The 16,305-nt window shown below is 32.7% G+C and overlaps 1 protein-coding gene across 1 annotated transcript; it reads left to right on the forward strand.

Moving 5' to 3' along the window:
• The first annotated feature begins 3,529 nt into the window (after positions 1 to 3,529).
• Positions 3,530 to 8,373, forward strand: LOC144428159 (uncharacterized). The gene is made up of 8 exons (XM_078116992.1): positions 3,530 to 3,546; positions 3,920 to 4,227; positions 4,391 to 4,514; positions 4,841 to 4,983; positions 5,437 to 5,541; positions 5,837 to 5,969; positions 7,087 to 7,380; positions 7,869 to 8,373. The coding sequence occupies exons 2-7, from the start codon at positions 3,991 to 3,993 to the stop codon at positions 7,359 to 7,361; spliced, it is 1,017 nt and encodes a 338-aa protein (XP_077973118.1). The 5' UTR covers positions 3,530 to 3,546; positions 3,920 to 3,990; the 3' UTR covers positions 7,362 to 7,380; positions 7,869 to 8,373.
• The last annotated feature ends 7,932 nt before the right edge of the window (positions 8,374 to 16,305 follow it).

Genomic DNA, 16,305 nt, shown 5'->3' on the forward strand with positions numbered 1-16,305 from the left:
GAAATATCCTGAGAATAGTTATACGCATTGCAAAACTATGAATGATTGAATTGATAAAAACTGTACAACGACCATGTCCGAATGAAGAGGGCTCACTCTCTTACTCTCTTAAAGAACCCAACTGCAGATAAAATGTAATTTAACGAAGATACAATCAGTTTTCACCACACTCAGAAGAACGGAGTGGGATGTCTTGCTGTGACTGTAAACCACATATTTTTTCATGTTGTTATCATATATCAATTCTGAATCAATCTGAATCTTGAGGTGAAGTAACATAATTATACAAGTACGCAATCATTTAAATATTAGATAAATATTTCGAATTAAATTGTCGACTTCAAATCAGCATTGAGTGGCTTAACGAGTACGATAATATGATTCTACCAAAATAGAATTACATCCATTGTTTCGCGCGATAATAACGAACAAAAATATATAATTACTGTTGAACGTGGCTACGGCGGAAAACGACACGCGCTCCGGAATAATAATTAGTTTGTATTTCAGGTTGACTATAGAGTTTAGACAGATTGCAAGTGCACGATGATTCCAACCAATAAATATATTACTGTTAAATGAGAAAAATATAATAAAATTGAGATTTTCAAGTTATATAATATGTTTTTATCAATATTTTAGATATATTCAGTAAAAAAGCTCAGCAATAGCAGTAGAAATAGCGACGCGACGACAGTGGGAAGCGCTTTGCTGCTGCTCAAAAATAGTTGACGATGATACATTAAAGTGAGATAGATTATAATCCGAAAACTAATTCCCCGATTGGACAATAAACAGATAGAGCCACATTGATTAATCTAAAATGATGTCGAAATTTCGATGCGTCTGCAATTTAGGGGAAATTCGTAGTTTTTGTTAATTTTAAAATATAATAGTGTGCAATCTATATTTCCGCACACTACATTCGATTTCGACGTTTCATATTAAATGACCTTCTCAAAATCAAACAAGACAGACTTAACTATGAAACTATTTATTTTCATTATAAGTTTTAATATCACGAAAAAGAGCGATAATTTCATTTAGAAGATTTTAACCCTTATTTTGCGCGATGTAACGAAACAGAAGCCTATTGAAAATGAACAGGCTGTTAAAATGGAAAAAAAATAGGTACTCCTGAAGTATGCGCACCAAGATGTCGCATAGCCTGAACCCTAACCTGGTACACAATCTGGGTTCAGGTTGTGCGCCATCTCGGTGCGCGTACTTCAGGAGGTCCAAAAAATATTACACTAGAATGAAAATATTCATGCAATCTGATGAATGCGCTTGTGTGTATAATAAGCAATTTAAGTTCATGATCTATAATCATCAATTTGGTAGAAAATATCGTCACACGAAGGCAATAAATAATAATCCCATATATTTAATTTGAGTATGCTTTATAATGGTTTTCAAGATTTGTCAGATTTTTTAAATTTTATTCCTTTAAACGACCGTTTCAGGATTGTTACATTAACATCAATGAGACGTCTTGGACAGAATATGGAATTAGTTAATACTTCGAAGTTTTGTATAGTTTTATACTTCTTCGGTTATAGGACAAGCTGTTCAATTCTTATCACTCAAGTTCATTGTACCCTTTCTCGTATTCAATATTGGGCTCATTTATAAACTGGTTTTCCTAATTTGTGGTTATAATAAGGCGCATAATATTCCATAATTATAATTATGCCGACAATTAAAATCGTTTCGACTCATTTAAGACATCCTGATTCAGTCACGTCACTTGTTGAGAATACTAGCAAATTTAACAGCAATTGCAAATCCAGAACAGCTGCATAATATGAGACTAGGTTAAATCAGTAATGATGCAGTCAAGGAACAGATATTGATATTTAGAATCAAATATAAAAATGAATGCTTATTCAAGATTTGATTCAATTACCATTGTCATCGCGAATTAATAAACTTATATTGTAAAACTTGCGCCATAAGCGCAGTTTTTAATAAAATCCAACGTCGATATACTTTGGAAAATAAGCTTAAATAGTGTTTTCTCTGCTCTTCCAAAAATTAGTTATTGATCGAATTATTTTTCTGATGAAGTAGAAAATTTCATTAGTGTCCTATTTCAAATTTTTAATATTTTTGTAGATTTTCTAAACAGGTAACACAAATAGATACCAACAATCATACTTTTGAAAGTTTGATACGAAATGAGAACTACTGATGCTATATGACTAGTTGAATATAGATGAGAAATAAAAGGTTTTCTGGAGACAGTAAAAAAATTAAAGTATTTGAATTATAGATAGATTACTTAGTTTTATTTGCATTTATTCCACAAATTCGGCAACAACTTTGAACTTGAACTCGTTTGACCGGAGACAATCATTTGATAGACAGACATATGCCCTGAAGCAATAAGACACAAAATTGTGACGTGACCGGGTAGAACCTAGACAGGACTCCAAGCCCCACCTAAATATTTCATTCTATCAGCTGGTATGATCGATTATAAGTAATATTTTAATGTAACAATATTGAAAATTTCATGATGTTTCGTATTTGTGCTCATTTTCAGATTCGTTTTATATTTTTCTCGTAATTTTAACGCGATTTCACATGAGCGTCATACGGTACCTTAGTCATATCATTCTGTCTGGCACGGTGTGGAATCTCTCAATCGAGAGAATTCTTTTAAGGTGTGAATTCAATAACTTCATAAGGTGATTAATAGGTTGGGATTATCTAGCAGTATATTAAGTACTTTGTTAGGAAATTTACGCGCTATGTGCGTCATGTGTCGAAAATCTACGCAAATGTCGTAAAAAGAAAAAAAGTATAATTAGAAAAATTAGTCATTAAATTTAACGAAATGAATAATATTTGAAATATGGGAAATGTTAAAATGATTAGTTATCGAAATCATAGTTAATTCGAATTTGGATTCAGAAAATTAGCACAATTATGTCTTACGTCGAATACGAAAAAAAATCACCCAATTTCTGGAAGATTGTTAAATCTAATATTTATTATGGAATATTATTTAGTTGTGTTAGTTGGGCGAATTATCTATAAACTATCTTTTCGCATTTTATCTGTATGAACGGGTTATTTATCTAATGCAATCCGGAATATATTCGTCACATATGAAATATTGCAGTATATATAAGATGTAATATAATACCTGGATATTGAAAGTGACGCCAAACAAGTGTTTAGCGTATGTCAGATTATTATCACCGATCATTTTATCTGTGAAAGGAAGCGAGGTTTCGAATTTGAGAGTTATTGAAACTCGAATAGGTTTATTCAATATTTATCACTTAAAATAATAATAGCAGCGATCGCAAGTAGGCTGAATATATAAATATTCCAGACCGCTCAGATGTAATACGTTTATATTTTTTGTCTAATGGAATACAATAAAATCGCAACTTTTAACAGTGAATTCGTCATCAACAAAAGTACCAAATTCTTTTCTCCGGAACTAAAATACAAGCCATTCTCCTTTTACGCACGCACACAAATTTTTGCGTGGTTATAAAAAGTCATCGACGTCAGTATTTTTATTATCAAGTGAGTAAAATTTCATATAAATCAATTGTCGAATTTGAACTGGTGCTTCATGTTTTATTCAAAAAGATTAGTAATAAATAGGTTTAGTATCATTTGCGGCATATTGATGCCCAAATCTGTAGAGCGGACTACGCGAGGGCTTCAATAAATAACATTGGAGCGGTATGAGATTGATAAAAATTGACAAATAAAAAATAAATTACGGTTCTTAGCGTTAGGGTGTTGTCAGGAGAACGACACAGATTGAAAACCAATCCTTTACAGGATATGAATTCCGTCAATCTCGTAGCACAAATAGTTCCGATTATATGTAGGACGAAATATACATCAGTAATTCTTGTTAAACATGTTATCGTACTATTTTTATTCACAGAATTTTAAATAATATATAAAGCCTCCGCCACCATTTTCGCGGATGATATAATTTGAAACTACTGAAACGACATGGAATTGAAAATGAATAGTTTTAACGAAATAAAGAATTTCTTGGTAAAACAACATTCAACTTCAACTCAATTCTGTATATTTATGTTATTAACGACAATAAGATCATTATCCGGAGCTCCAGTAGATACAGGAAACATTCATACCACTTTACATCAGTTGACATCGAAGGAATATCTTGTACAACTGCCTTTCGAAATAAGAATATTTGGAAATGCAAAATTCACTTCGTTTTACGTAAGTAATTTCAGGATTTGATTAAAAATTATCTATTAACTAAATGAAAATTTAATGATCTATTTTTTAAAGTGTAAATTTTAAAAAATAAAAAACTTTCTTCAGTGACAATTTTTCAGCGACATAGCATTCGAGTAAACACTAAACCTTTTGGCCTTTTTAGATAAATCCTGTCGGATCAGTTAGCTTCGAAAATTCAATTCCTACAAGCCGGTTGGATCAGACAAAAAACAAAGCGATTATTTTTGCTCCTCTATTATTATTACACAACACAGCCGACACAGATGGTAAGTAACGTTTAAGACAACAAAATTACATGTTCTAAAAACTCGATTTATATTAATGGTTAGGTGCTAACTAGATATCTGACAAGAAACAAAAGCCGGCGTCTAATGCAATATAAAATTAGTGTATTTTGAGCGTAAATTGATCTTATCACGAGGTAAAGGCATGACTGGTTGGCAAAAAAACATGAAAACTTCATGTTACACAATTTAAATCTTCGCCTTATCGCACATCGTTTCACAATTATACAAAATATAATTTCAAATGTTTAAAGTGCAGTCAAACTACATATTCTACCAACTCATCGTAATATGACTCGTCTATTTAGTCGATATCACCGTCAATTATGGATCTGAAGGAGATGGCACTACAGATTTTGCCATATTTAAAAATATCGTTGAAGACGATGCATTCGTGATCAAGCATGTACTGTCAATAACCTGGCATGAAACATTATATCAACAAGATACTGTGAGTAGTGATTCTCTTATAAAAGAAATTGCAAAATAAGCCATTAATACTTGTATCGTATTTGAAAACGAAAGACTGGCTTAACATACACTTTTCGAAGCAAATGCAGAGAACTGATGTTACTTCTTATTTATTTTTATTTTTTGTTAGAAGCGAAACAATGAATACACTATAGTTTTGTCGTTGTTATATTTTCGTGGCCTTATTTTGTTGACTTCTGTATGTATAATGCCTAATTCGCTGATTGTCTTTGAGTTGTTGTTCAAAATAATGAAATTCATGAATACACATGAATAATAAGACATGCACAATCAAGTATGCACCCAGAATGCAGCAATATCCGAAGGCGATATTCACGTGTAGTTAGTGTGTACTTACAACAATTTAATCCCTTAGCTTTTATTGCAAGACTGGGCAACTAGTTCACAACAATAAAAAGCAATCTATTTTCAGGGAAATATGTATCGCATTCATTTTCTAATTAATGACGATAAAACATACGTACATTACGACTACGTCACAGTGACGCATATACAAGATAAATATGGATACGCAAAGGTAAGACACATCAAAGAAATTTAACTGTTATCAACTTTTGGCAAAGCCGTGAAAATGACATTTCTACCCTCGTTAAATTGCGATATACCGATGGTATGCTTGGTTATAAAAAAAAATTTGTTTCGATATTGTGTATTTCTTGGAATTTCTTACATTAACTTTTTACTATCAGAAAAGAAAAAAACAACAACAATCGTGCTACTTTTCAAATAGCGAAAGTTCATATTTCTCGGCATTTGATTCGCATTTAATTATGAGTGAATAATAAAAAATCCAATCTAATCCTTCTATACAGGCTGGTATATTTGCTATTGAAGACGGCTCAGTTATGTGTGCAACAGAACTGCCAGAATCACAAAGTGACAAACTACTAAATGTTGAAGATTTCACTGAACGTGTTGATCTTCCTTTGGAATGTGACAGACTGGGTAATTTCATTGAAATTGATCGTAGCTGTTACAGCGTAACACATATTAAAATGTGTGATATGTGGAACATGGTGCCAGTATATATGGGGATTGGTCCTTTTCCGGATTATTCAATCGTGTAACTTCTAATAAAAAAATTATGGAGCAATTGATACGTCATTCCCATCACTATGGTTCGTGGTAACCATTTTTCACCCATTATACTTTCGTTATTGTTGTAGTTAGGGTATTAGACAAGTACGTTGCTTAATAAGTACAAATTTGAACGAATTCTATTATATTTAGCTGGATCTCTCCAATATGCTTCAGAATTTCATATCATATCAATAATCATTTGTGCTTAAAATTTTTCTAAATTGAAAAATTAAATTTTGGGATTTACACACGATCAATTTACTCGCTTTATTGTGGTTGATAGTTTTAAACCGGTCTTTTTGTGCGGCTAAAGTGGTTTCTCGATATTCGGAAGTAAGCCAGAGTTTATATAATTATACAAATGTCATCCACTCAAATTTGTAAATTATCCATGCGTGGCTTGTGCGAAAAATCAAGAAAAATGTTTTAATGAAAGTTAAAGTGACAATTATTACGTGGGATGTCAAATTATTACGTTGTATTCAAAATTTGGTGTTATTGCGTGTTATATTAATATTATTGGTCGGTAACGTTTCATGTCAATTGAACGATATTGTACGAAAAAGTAAAATTAGAAACAGAATTTATCCAATTTAAAAACTTAAATATAGAATGAAACTTAAATGGAACACCAAAATACCATAATATATATTATTGAAGTAAACCTGCTTTTTCAGACCGTAAAAACATGATATGACGACATTGTATTATAAAACAATTGATTTAGTATGAAACATAATGTTCGTGTAATACCAACTGCAAAATTAAAAACTTCAAAATCAAATTTTGTTCAGGTATATCACTTCTGTATGAGTTGGGAAACCGGTTTCGTGTGAATTCTGCACGTTGGGTCTAAGATCCACAATTTTATTTATTTTCATTAATCTTTAATTAATGACTCTTCAGCTGTATAATAGTCCTGGGCATTATAAAATACGGTGATTCAAAGTACATCGGTTCTTATATTATGTCAAATTTTTAGATTTTGATTGTAAAGATCCTCCAAAAAGAGGCGAAGAAGACATTTTTGCTGAAAGAAAAGGATTCTTTTTTGAAACTCACACAACATCATCGTGGAGTTTTTATATTTTATACATGTGCTTACCAAACCATATAAAAAAGGATAAATCAGTTTCTATAAAACAAGGTTGCGTAGACGACCCTGATTATTACGTTTATTCTTGGAGGGAATTATCCGAAATAGATACTTGTATTTTGTCCGACGATATATCATCTACGACGGGAGAAGAGAGATAAAAGAATTACTCTTCAAAAGGTAATGTGCATAGGTCATTGAACAATCACGTTGTTTATATGAAGCTTAATAATGACAGAATAGGTCACATAGCACATATACTTAATCATCGGATCCTTTATGAAAGAATTGTTCATATTGAGTGCGGATTAACAGTTATAGCACGACATACGTACGACATAATTATTTGATTAGTCATTAGCGATCAATTAGTTTTAGGGACAATAATTTATGCAATCAAAAAATTACAAATGTCGTCAAACAAACTGCTGTAGGGCATGGTATTGAACAGACATATGGATACCAAGTGCGGTGTTTCACGAACATTGTACATCATAATTTACACAAGAAACTTTGCTATTGCATCGTTTAGTCACCCTATACGCCTTGAAAAATGTTGCTACAGCTGTACAGTTATACAAGTGCAAATCTATACGACTGCGTTTATTTATATGATGTTATTATATTAAAATAGTAAAATTTGTTGATCATTTTGCTCATTTTAACAGAACAAACAGAAGACTGTGATTTAGTTTTCAACAACTTTCCAAAATGAAAAAGCACAAAGAAAGTAAAGAAAATAAAGAACTATTCGGCAGTGTTTACTTTATTTATTATTTATGAACTTTTATAAGAAAAAAAAATTCGACTACTCTACAGGCAATTGATTTATGGAACTGAATAATAAAAATAATTCTCAATATATATATTTATTCAACTTAGTAAATTATAAACATTTTTTAAGTTATCCGATTATGTTCATACATGGTTCTATAAATTATTTTGATCAAATGATTCGATGTGAAGAAGTTAGTTCATATGATATTTTAAATTCTCGCAACATTGCTTTCACTCCAATGCCTATATTTATTATATAGTTAAAAATTGACAATGGTATAATTGACGGTATTGAATTATTTGAATCGTTGTAACTTCTCAGATCGGTCCTTTTCGGGCCAAGGTTTGACTGAAAACAAGCTTCTTTCAACTCAATTAAATACACTTTCTAATTCATTGTCTATTTTTTGTTTATGTTCTTGGTATTACCGGGCAAAGAAATTTGGACAATAAAATCCCATTCGCATCATGGTTCCATTACATTTGAACCCACGACAATTGCACCTGCATACTATTGCACCTATGGAAATTTTTCGATTTACGTATATTTGAACCCATACTAACCCTAACCCATGGATTTTAGCACCCGCATATAGATTGAACCCGCGGATATACACATGGGTTCAAATGTACGGTAACGGCACATCATAATATTGTTATAACAGAGTCTCAAAAACCCCCAAAATATAAAAAAAACATAAATAGACACATCTCAGGCTACAAATTTAGCTGTATAAGATTTACGAAAAAAATAAGCGCTATATTTAAGTATAAGTTGGTTGCGCTTAGCGGATTCAAGTGCTCATTACAATACTATTTTCGATAAGGTAATATATATATTGGATCTTTTCTACAAAGCCCTCTCCTCTAATGCAAAATGTGAGATTTGAGAAAAACACCAACGGCCACGTTTTTAATAAACAACAAATTAATAATTATCCAATTAGGGTTAGGAATAATTTAAAAATTTGAATTTCCAGTGCAATCTGCATTCCTCACGCTAACCCAAAACATATTATTTTGATTATTGGCGGTATGTTTTTTGGCGAGGCTTCGTACAAAAGATCCTATGTATTAATTTACTATCTAGTTTCGTCGAATCCATATAGAAAACTGCCAATTAGTGAGCTTGCATTGTCAATTATTAAGGATAAAAAATGTGAGATTCATATGTTCCCGCGTCATATCCATTTGGTGTACTTTGCAGTATACCCTTTTTTGCTGTCACGGACCACTAGAGGCGATTTGTTGAATTCCACGTAAAACGAGTTGAATATTTAATCAAGTTCAAGTAAAACTCGACGGGGTGACCATTAAATATTTGTATGAGCATCGTCGAGTGATAAGCCGCCCGAGTAATGGGAAATTATTCTTAATATAGCAATATGATTATCCATACTTGTCTACGTTGTCTTCCTTAAAGTGATTAAGAGATATTAACGAGAATATCGGTTGGAAACCGAAGACTTATCGATCGATAGTTAGGGGATCCCCCAAAACAGAAACTGCAGTTTCGATTCATCCGCTCTTGTAACTTGCGCACTGCGCATCGCACACACACACTCGGCGGGTTTCAAAATTCTCTCGCTTTACAAAAATCTAGATCACTATATCAATAATTGATTGATAACTCGATAATTATACGACATAATCAATAGGATTATGGTACGAGATATGATGAATGCACATGCAAAATTTGGAGTAGATTCAACCACGCCTTCGTGAGATATCGCGTGCATCTAACAGACAGACAGACATACATACAGAGTACAGACAAATACCTATCAATATACTTACCGATCTTAAGATCGATAAGTAATGAGGGAGTTGTGACGTCCAACACGAATACGCCTGCCACATGCTTCTTTGTATTGAGGCTGATGTCCTGTTAGGTGCGAGATGCACAAAAACAATACGGTACTGGTAACTCGCCTAAATTGCACGTGATAATATAATTTAGCATTAAATTATCGCAATGTGCATTTTTAAAATAGCTCAATTGGTCTTTTTATTCGTTATTTAATTAATGGCTTAGAATAGATTACTTCATAATTCTTTTCTAGTTCACTTAGTCAGGTCTTTCAATTGATTATGTAGTTTCTTGTGCGCTACTCGGTTTTATGGTTGGTGTTTAGCTGGTTGCCACTATTTAAACTGGCGCACGAAAGTGGAACTACTTTTGAATCTGAAGTAGTGCTCGTCTACCCTTTCTTGGAATGGTACACTCTTCACCCTTCACTCAAAATCATGTACACCTACATTTTAATTAGACAAAACAGAATGTTTATGAGATATCCATGTTGATATCGACACAATACTCCATTATTTATTCAACGCGAATGTTGCTCCTGAGTTTCACCAACCATTTGTACAAAGCGAGGAAATAATATTGATTAATCTTGTTAGTGCATCAACATCTTTGATTGAATTTTCTTTTTACCAGCATTATTTTTATGAGGGCAGATATCTTATCTTCAGGTAGGTATCTTGTAGGCATTCGAACGAGAAGCAAACCTGTTGTAATCGGGAACTTCCAGTAGTGCCACCCAGAATTGGTTGTAGTTTAGACATTTAATATGTTTTGAACTCCGCTTTTTGTACCAATCTGATCGTAATTCAAGTATTTAACTAGAAATGACATCCAATCCACAATAACAACAAAATTGCCCTCTTCAAGTGTATTACGCTAGGAAAATTGTAAACCAACACTTCGAACCACTGACGGTTTTATATGACTAGAGTAAAGAATGGATCGATTCTACAAACAGTATTAGGTCTGTGACAAGCCGATAACAAAAACATCAGAAACGCCAAACATAATTAGTGCAGTAGCGCTGCGAATTATTTGTTCCATTTTTTATGAATACATTTCAAAGTAGCATATATGGTGTATTAGTGTATACCTTATAACATTCTGTACATCCCAATACACCCTACGATGTGGGCACACCCTCTGAAGTTTTTGGTACACTCTGGGTTGTAATATACACCCGAGCACTGAGCTGGGGAGACAGGAAGTAGATCCAACTAAATCTGAAGCAGTAAGAATTTATGAGAACCGGTTCAAAGCATTCTCAAGCTTTGTATCAGTAGCCCATCTCAGTACCACCCGTACCGATAACTCTGCGTTCGCTGAGGCAAATTAATTGGCACTATTTAAAAACTTTTCATCCCCATATTTGCTGCGTATATCGAAGAAGTGGAATCATATAACGATGCCGCAATATCTGAATGATGAGAATACTGCATACGTACGCAAATACCGAGCGAACTCTCCGCAGCTTTTCTTTATACCTTGGAACAATTGAGAGCTGTTGCAATTTTTAAGCGGTGTACACAAATCTGCAAAACAAATGTCGTAACTGATATCGCGAGTTTCTGAATTCACCAACAGCGTTTTTGATCTTCGACAATTTTTTTTCATTTAAGCAATCCAAATATTGCAAGGATGTCTCTATTCTGACAAAGCAAGAATTTGCCTTATTCTGTTTATGATGTGAAGCAAATATGCAGTTCTTGGTAAGTTTGTGCCAAACTCAAACCTCCAATCTTCCAGCTGTCCAACGCTTAATCAAGGCAACTTACTCTTGAGACTTGGCTTCAAAATAACTAAACAAAATTCATATAAGTTATCGCGGTAGATAAGTATAACAGATTTCCCTTTCCATGCAAAAACATGCAAATTTCACCTGTGATAAACTATTTGAGTATGATTTCCCGCGTTACATGCATAAGATGCTATTCTTTTTTGATGATGATTTTGATGATGCTATGATGATTAACCTTAATTACGTTATTATAATTGGTATGATCCACTAATCTAGTTCACTGATTTTATTTGTTTACGTCTGTCATTCGGTTATTAGGTTCCTGGACGCTGCTCAGTTTTATAATTTGCGGTCAATTGAAAATGAGTGCAGGCATGAGTGAGGATATGCAGATGATATTACCCTTATATTGAGAAATAGGAATTCAATTTACAAAGCATTGGAAATACTGAAAATATTTGAAATGGCAACGGGGATGACACTAAACCTAAAGAAAACAAAATTACTGACTATTGGAATATGGAAATCAAAGTTTAGTCATCCAGATATAGATATTGTAGAAAAATTAAATGTATTGGATGTTTATTTTGCAAACTATGATACAAGCGAATATAACTGGGGTGTGCCAATAAAGTAAAAAAGAAGATTGAAGAGTTATCCAGCACAATATCATTGACATTGGATGGAAAATGCCTAGTAGTAAAGATGAAAATACTTCCTTTGTGCCTATACTTGGCCAGAGTGATACCCATGCCACCAAAAATTGGAAATAAAATTAATGAACAGATAGAAAAATTTATATTCGAGGGACAAATTAAACTAAAAATTGAGACATTGTGTAAATCAAAGACATTGGGAGGATACGACATTATAAATATACCAATTTTTGTGATGTGTTTATATATAATGTGTGCTATAGAATACATTAATTATAGATTTGATGATAGTGATACTGATAACCAAAAAAAATAGAACTGTTTTAAATTGAATAGAATTCAACATAGGGCAACAATTAAGTGTATATTATGGTTTATCTGTAAATAATAGTGTCAAACATAGTTTACAACCTCGTAAGAGTTATAGAATTTATGAAAATGCATAAAATTACTTTACTAGAAGCTAGGCAAGAATATCATAGAGTAATGTATAACAAAATAATTAACTCACTAAAAAGTGAAAGAATGGTATTTCTTTGCAGAAGTAATATTGAAAAAGCATGTTTAAATATTCACAATGACATTTTAGCAAATTATGTGAAAAGTTTCAATTATAAATTAATGTGGAATATTTTGCAACTTAAGTGTGTATCTAGAATTAGATTTATTGCTGGAAATGACTTGTGTGTTATGTGTGATGTAGAAACAGAATTGGTATCACATTTGTTTATGAATTGTTCGTTTGTAAAACAAGTATATGATTATGTTTTTTCGATTATAATGAAAATAACTGGCAGAAACAATTCAATTGATTATGAAACTTGTGTATTATTAGATTTGAGTAGCTCTTATTATGAACATGTAACAAATGTAGAAAAAAATGCTATTATTTTGCAATTGTCTATTACTAGGTATAAGATTTGGTTGCATCGAAATGCAGTAATTTTTCAAAATGTTATGCCAAGTGTTAATAGTGTAATAAACACAGGTAAAAGTGCTTTAAAATGTAGAAATAAAGTAGAGAAACTTAGAAATTCACCTAATTTCACAAGAGAGATAAGATTATTATGTAACTATGTATGAAGAGTATCATCTATAAAGCATAGAAAAGTATATATACAAATGTCTATACAAGTGTATGAAATTAGTAGATAAATAATAATTGGAAAAACTTGTTTTTACATGCTTTATCTTAAAAATAATTGTAATCGTATGAATGATGATTATGAAAAAAAATGAATTATGGAAAAAAATGAACGGTGACGAATTCTTCCTTGGAACAACCATGAATAACATGTATAACATATTAATAATGTACTGTTGGTAATTATTTTTGATATTATTTTATTTGTTATTTTTCATTAAAAAAATGAGTTGATCAAAGCTTTTATCATGGAATAAGGTTGATCCTCTGATCTATTATATTACCACAACGCTTTTATCATGAAATAAGGTTGATCCTCTGATCTATTATATTACCACAACGCCTTCAAGGCAACAGTCCGAGATTTGCAGTGGGCCAGTAGAAAGTTTGTTTACTTCGATTAAGATATTATTTTAGTTTAACTTTATTTGGTGAGAACAAAATAGAAACGAGAAACTTAGTCATGGTTTTAATCCAGATAGCGAATGGAAGATTCATCGAATATGGATAGATCGAAATAGCATCATAAATAAATATAAGTTTGGTTTACAAAAGAAGCACTCTACCAATCATGCAATATTTGACATGGTAACTTACTTTTATGACAAATTAGAGAAAAAAGAACATATATAGTGCAATAATCCTCGACCTTAAAAAGCATTCGACGCTGTTGACCAACACATATTAGTTAGAAAGCTGAGCTATTATGGCATTCGCGGACATGTATCAAAAATCCTCCGGAGCTATTCAAGTTGGTGTCAGCAATATGTCAAAGTAGGGCCGAATCGCTCTGAACTTGCGACCGTGCAACACGGAATACCAGTGACCACAGAGGACTATACTTGGCCGATTAATGTTCATACTATTTTTCAACGATCTTCCTCATGCCACTAAATTATTCGACAAATTATTCGCTGATGATAACAAATTATTTGGAAGTTCATTTTCGCCAAATGGTTTGTAATTTCATATGAACTCTCAAATGTATAAAATTGGAGCTTGGCTGACCAGTAATAAACTAACTTTAAATATTGAAGAATCAAATTCCCTTTTAATTAACTCCAATAAAAATGAAAGAAGTATGTATGTGTAGGCTACTTGATAATGGCATATTACTTGAGAATGCGAACTCTTACAAATACTTGGGTATACACATTGATAGTCAGCTAAAATGAGACATATTAACAACATTGATGGCAAGCTAGCTAGAACAGCAGGAATAATATTTAAACCTGAAAAATTCCTCACCCCATCAGCTATGACAGGAGTGGCCAACCCGCTTTTGTGTTCGTTTTATGCGGCTATTTTCGTTTACCATATGAGTGAAGAAATTAAAGTGCAGATAAAACGTCACAGATTACGTTGTCGACGACTCATTTAATTATGAGACGGATCGTTTGAAATTCCTCTAGTCTAAGATGAGGCTCCAAGTGCCTGCAACTGAGTTGAAGATGATCGATCTTTATGAGAAAGACCAACTAACGTGCGCTTTAAAGGAGGGACCAGCATGCCAACGCGAAAATATTGTCAAACGAGCTGCGCTAAGGATATTGTCAATGTTTGGGTCAACATACATACATATGCGAATCTGTGTTTTCTACCCTAAAACGCGCGAAATCAAACCAATGATCTCTTCTGACTGACACCCATGTGAAAGAACTGCTTCGATTGGCTACAACCACATCCACACACAAGCCACATTTAAAGAGCATTGTTCAATCTAAGGAATGCTAGAAATCCCACTAAGTAGCAAGCATAGCAATAAATGGCTTGTGAATTCCTGTCATAATCATGTTGGTTAGTGACCTTTACAATAAACAATAAACTAACATTCTAGCAGATCTAAACAAAGCTATATCCGATGTTCATGTGTGTTCTTGCCTATACGGTGGCTCTTCGCGGTAATGAAGTACGAAATGAGGCTTTTGGTCTCTGACTGGTTGGCCACCCCTAAGCTATGCGATTAGTTTATTTCTCCCTATTTCAATCATATTTTTAGTATGGTATTATAGCGTGAAGAAGTGCATCATCCACCATACTTCGCAGATTAGAGATGTTGCAAAATAAATCAATTTGGGCTATAGGTGACGCACCTTTACAATCCCGACTTGACACAATGTACCATAGATTTAAAATCATGAAACTTTGAATGCAGTAGTAGTACTTTGACGGCAAACTTCCAACGGCATTCGTAGAATATATTATCAAGCAGACTAATATTCAATACAAATTAACCACTATCTGTACTGCTCGCAACTGACCTCAAAGTCCCTGATATTTTGTCCAAACACGCTTTGATTCTGTCGAGTAGCACTCAGCTTTGCGAGTAAATCAGAAGTGCAGGAAGGAGTTTTTGAATACCAAACTTTTGTTAAATACCTTGCCTTCGCCATGCCAGTTATTAGGATGCCCGTTTAGGTAATTATTGTATATCATATTAGTATTTAATTTTTGTTTTGCAAAAGTAATCTTTATTTCCTTAAAATATTTATTGAAATGTTGTGGTGTTTCATCAACTTCTTGCACTCACTAACCTGAATCAGCTACATGAACTATTTGAAGTCCCTTGCGACTCCTGTCACATAATTTAAGTTAGTTTCCTTTTCTTAATTGTAATCTACTTTTCTTATGATACGTTTATATTGTGTTGACAAAGAAATCATGATCGATTGAACTGAATTCTATTGAATATTGCTGGAACACAGCAGAATGTAAAATTTGTTATGCGTCTAAACAGTGAATTTCTATCATTCGGCCTTACCAATCCACAATATATCATGACATCGACAAAATTGTTTCATCAATATTCTTTATATCGGTATTTAATAAATGATCTCACAGTAAGCGTTAACGAAATTATGCAATCAACGATGGATAAACAACTATTTATCTAGTTGGTTACATTTTAATTTTGCCTTATTGGTTATTCATCGTTCACTTGCCAAGTTTTAGAATAATTAGCTTTGATAACTTGTGCGTT

The sequence above is a fragment of the Styela clava genome, chromosome 10 (genome assembly GCF_964204865.1).
Source record: "Styela clava chromosome 10, kaStyClav1.hap1.2, whole genome shotgun sequence".
Lineage (NCBI taxonomy): Eukaryota > Metazoa > Chordata > Ascidiacea > Stolidobranchia > Styelidae > Styela > Styela clava.

What these genes read in the sequence shown, in the direction of transcription:
- LOC144428159 (XM_078116992.1), top strand. Translation starts at nt 3,991, where the DNA reads ATGGAATTGAAAATGAATAGTTTTAACGAAATAAAGAATTTCTTGGTA. An exon ending in CAACACAGCCGACACAGATG is followed by an intron (nt 4,515 to 4,840) that starts GTAAGTAACGTT and finishes TCGTCTATTTAG; the next exon opens with TCGATATCACCGTCAATTAT. An exon ending in ATAAATATGGATACGCAAAG is followed by an intron (nt 5,542 to 5,836) that starts GTAAGACACATC and finishes CCTTCTATACAG; the next exon opens with GCTGGTATATTTGCTATTGA.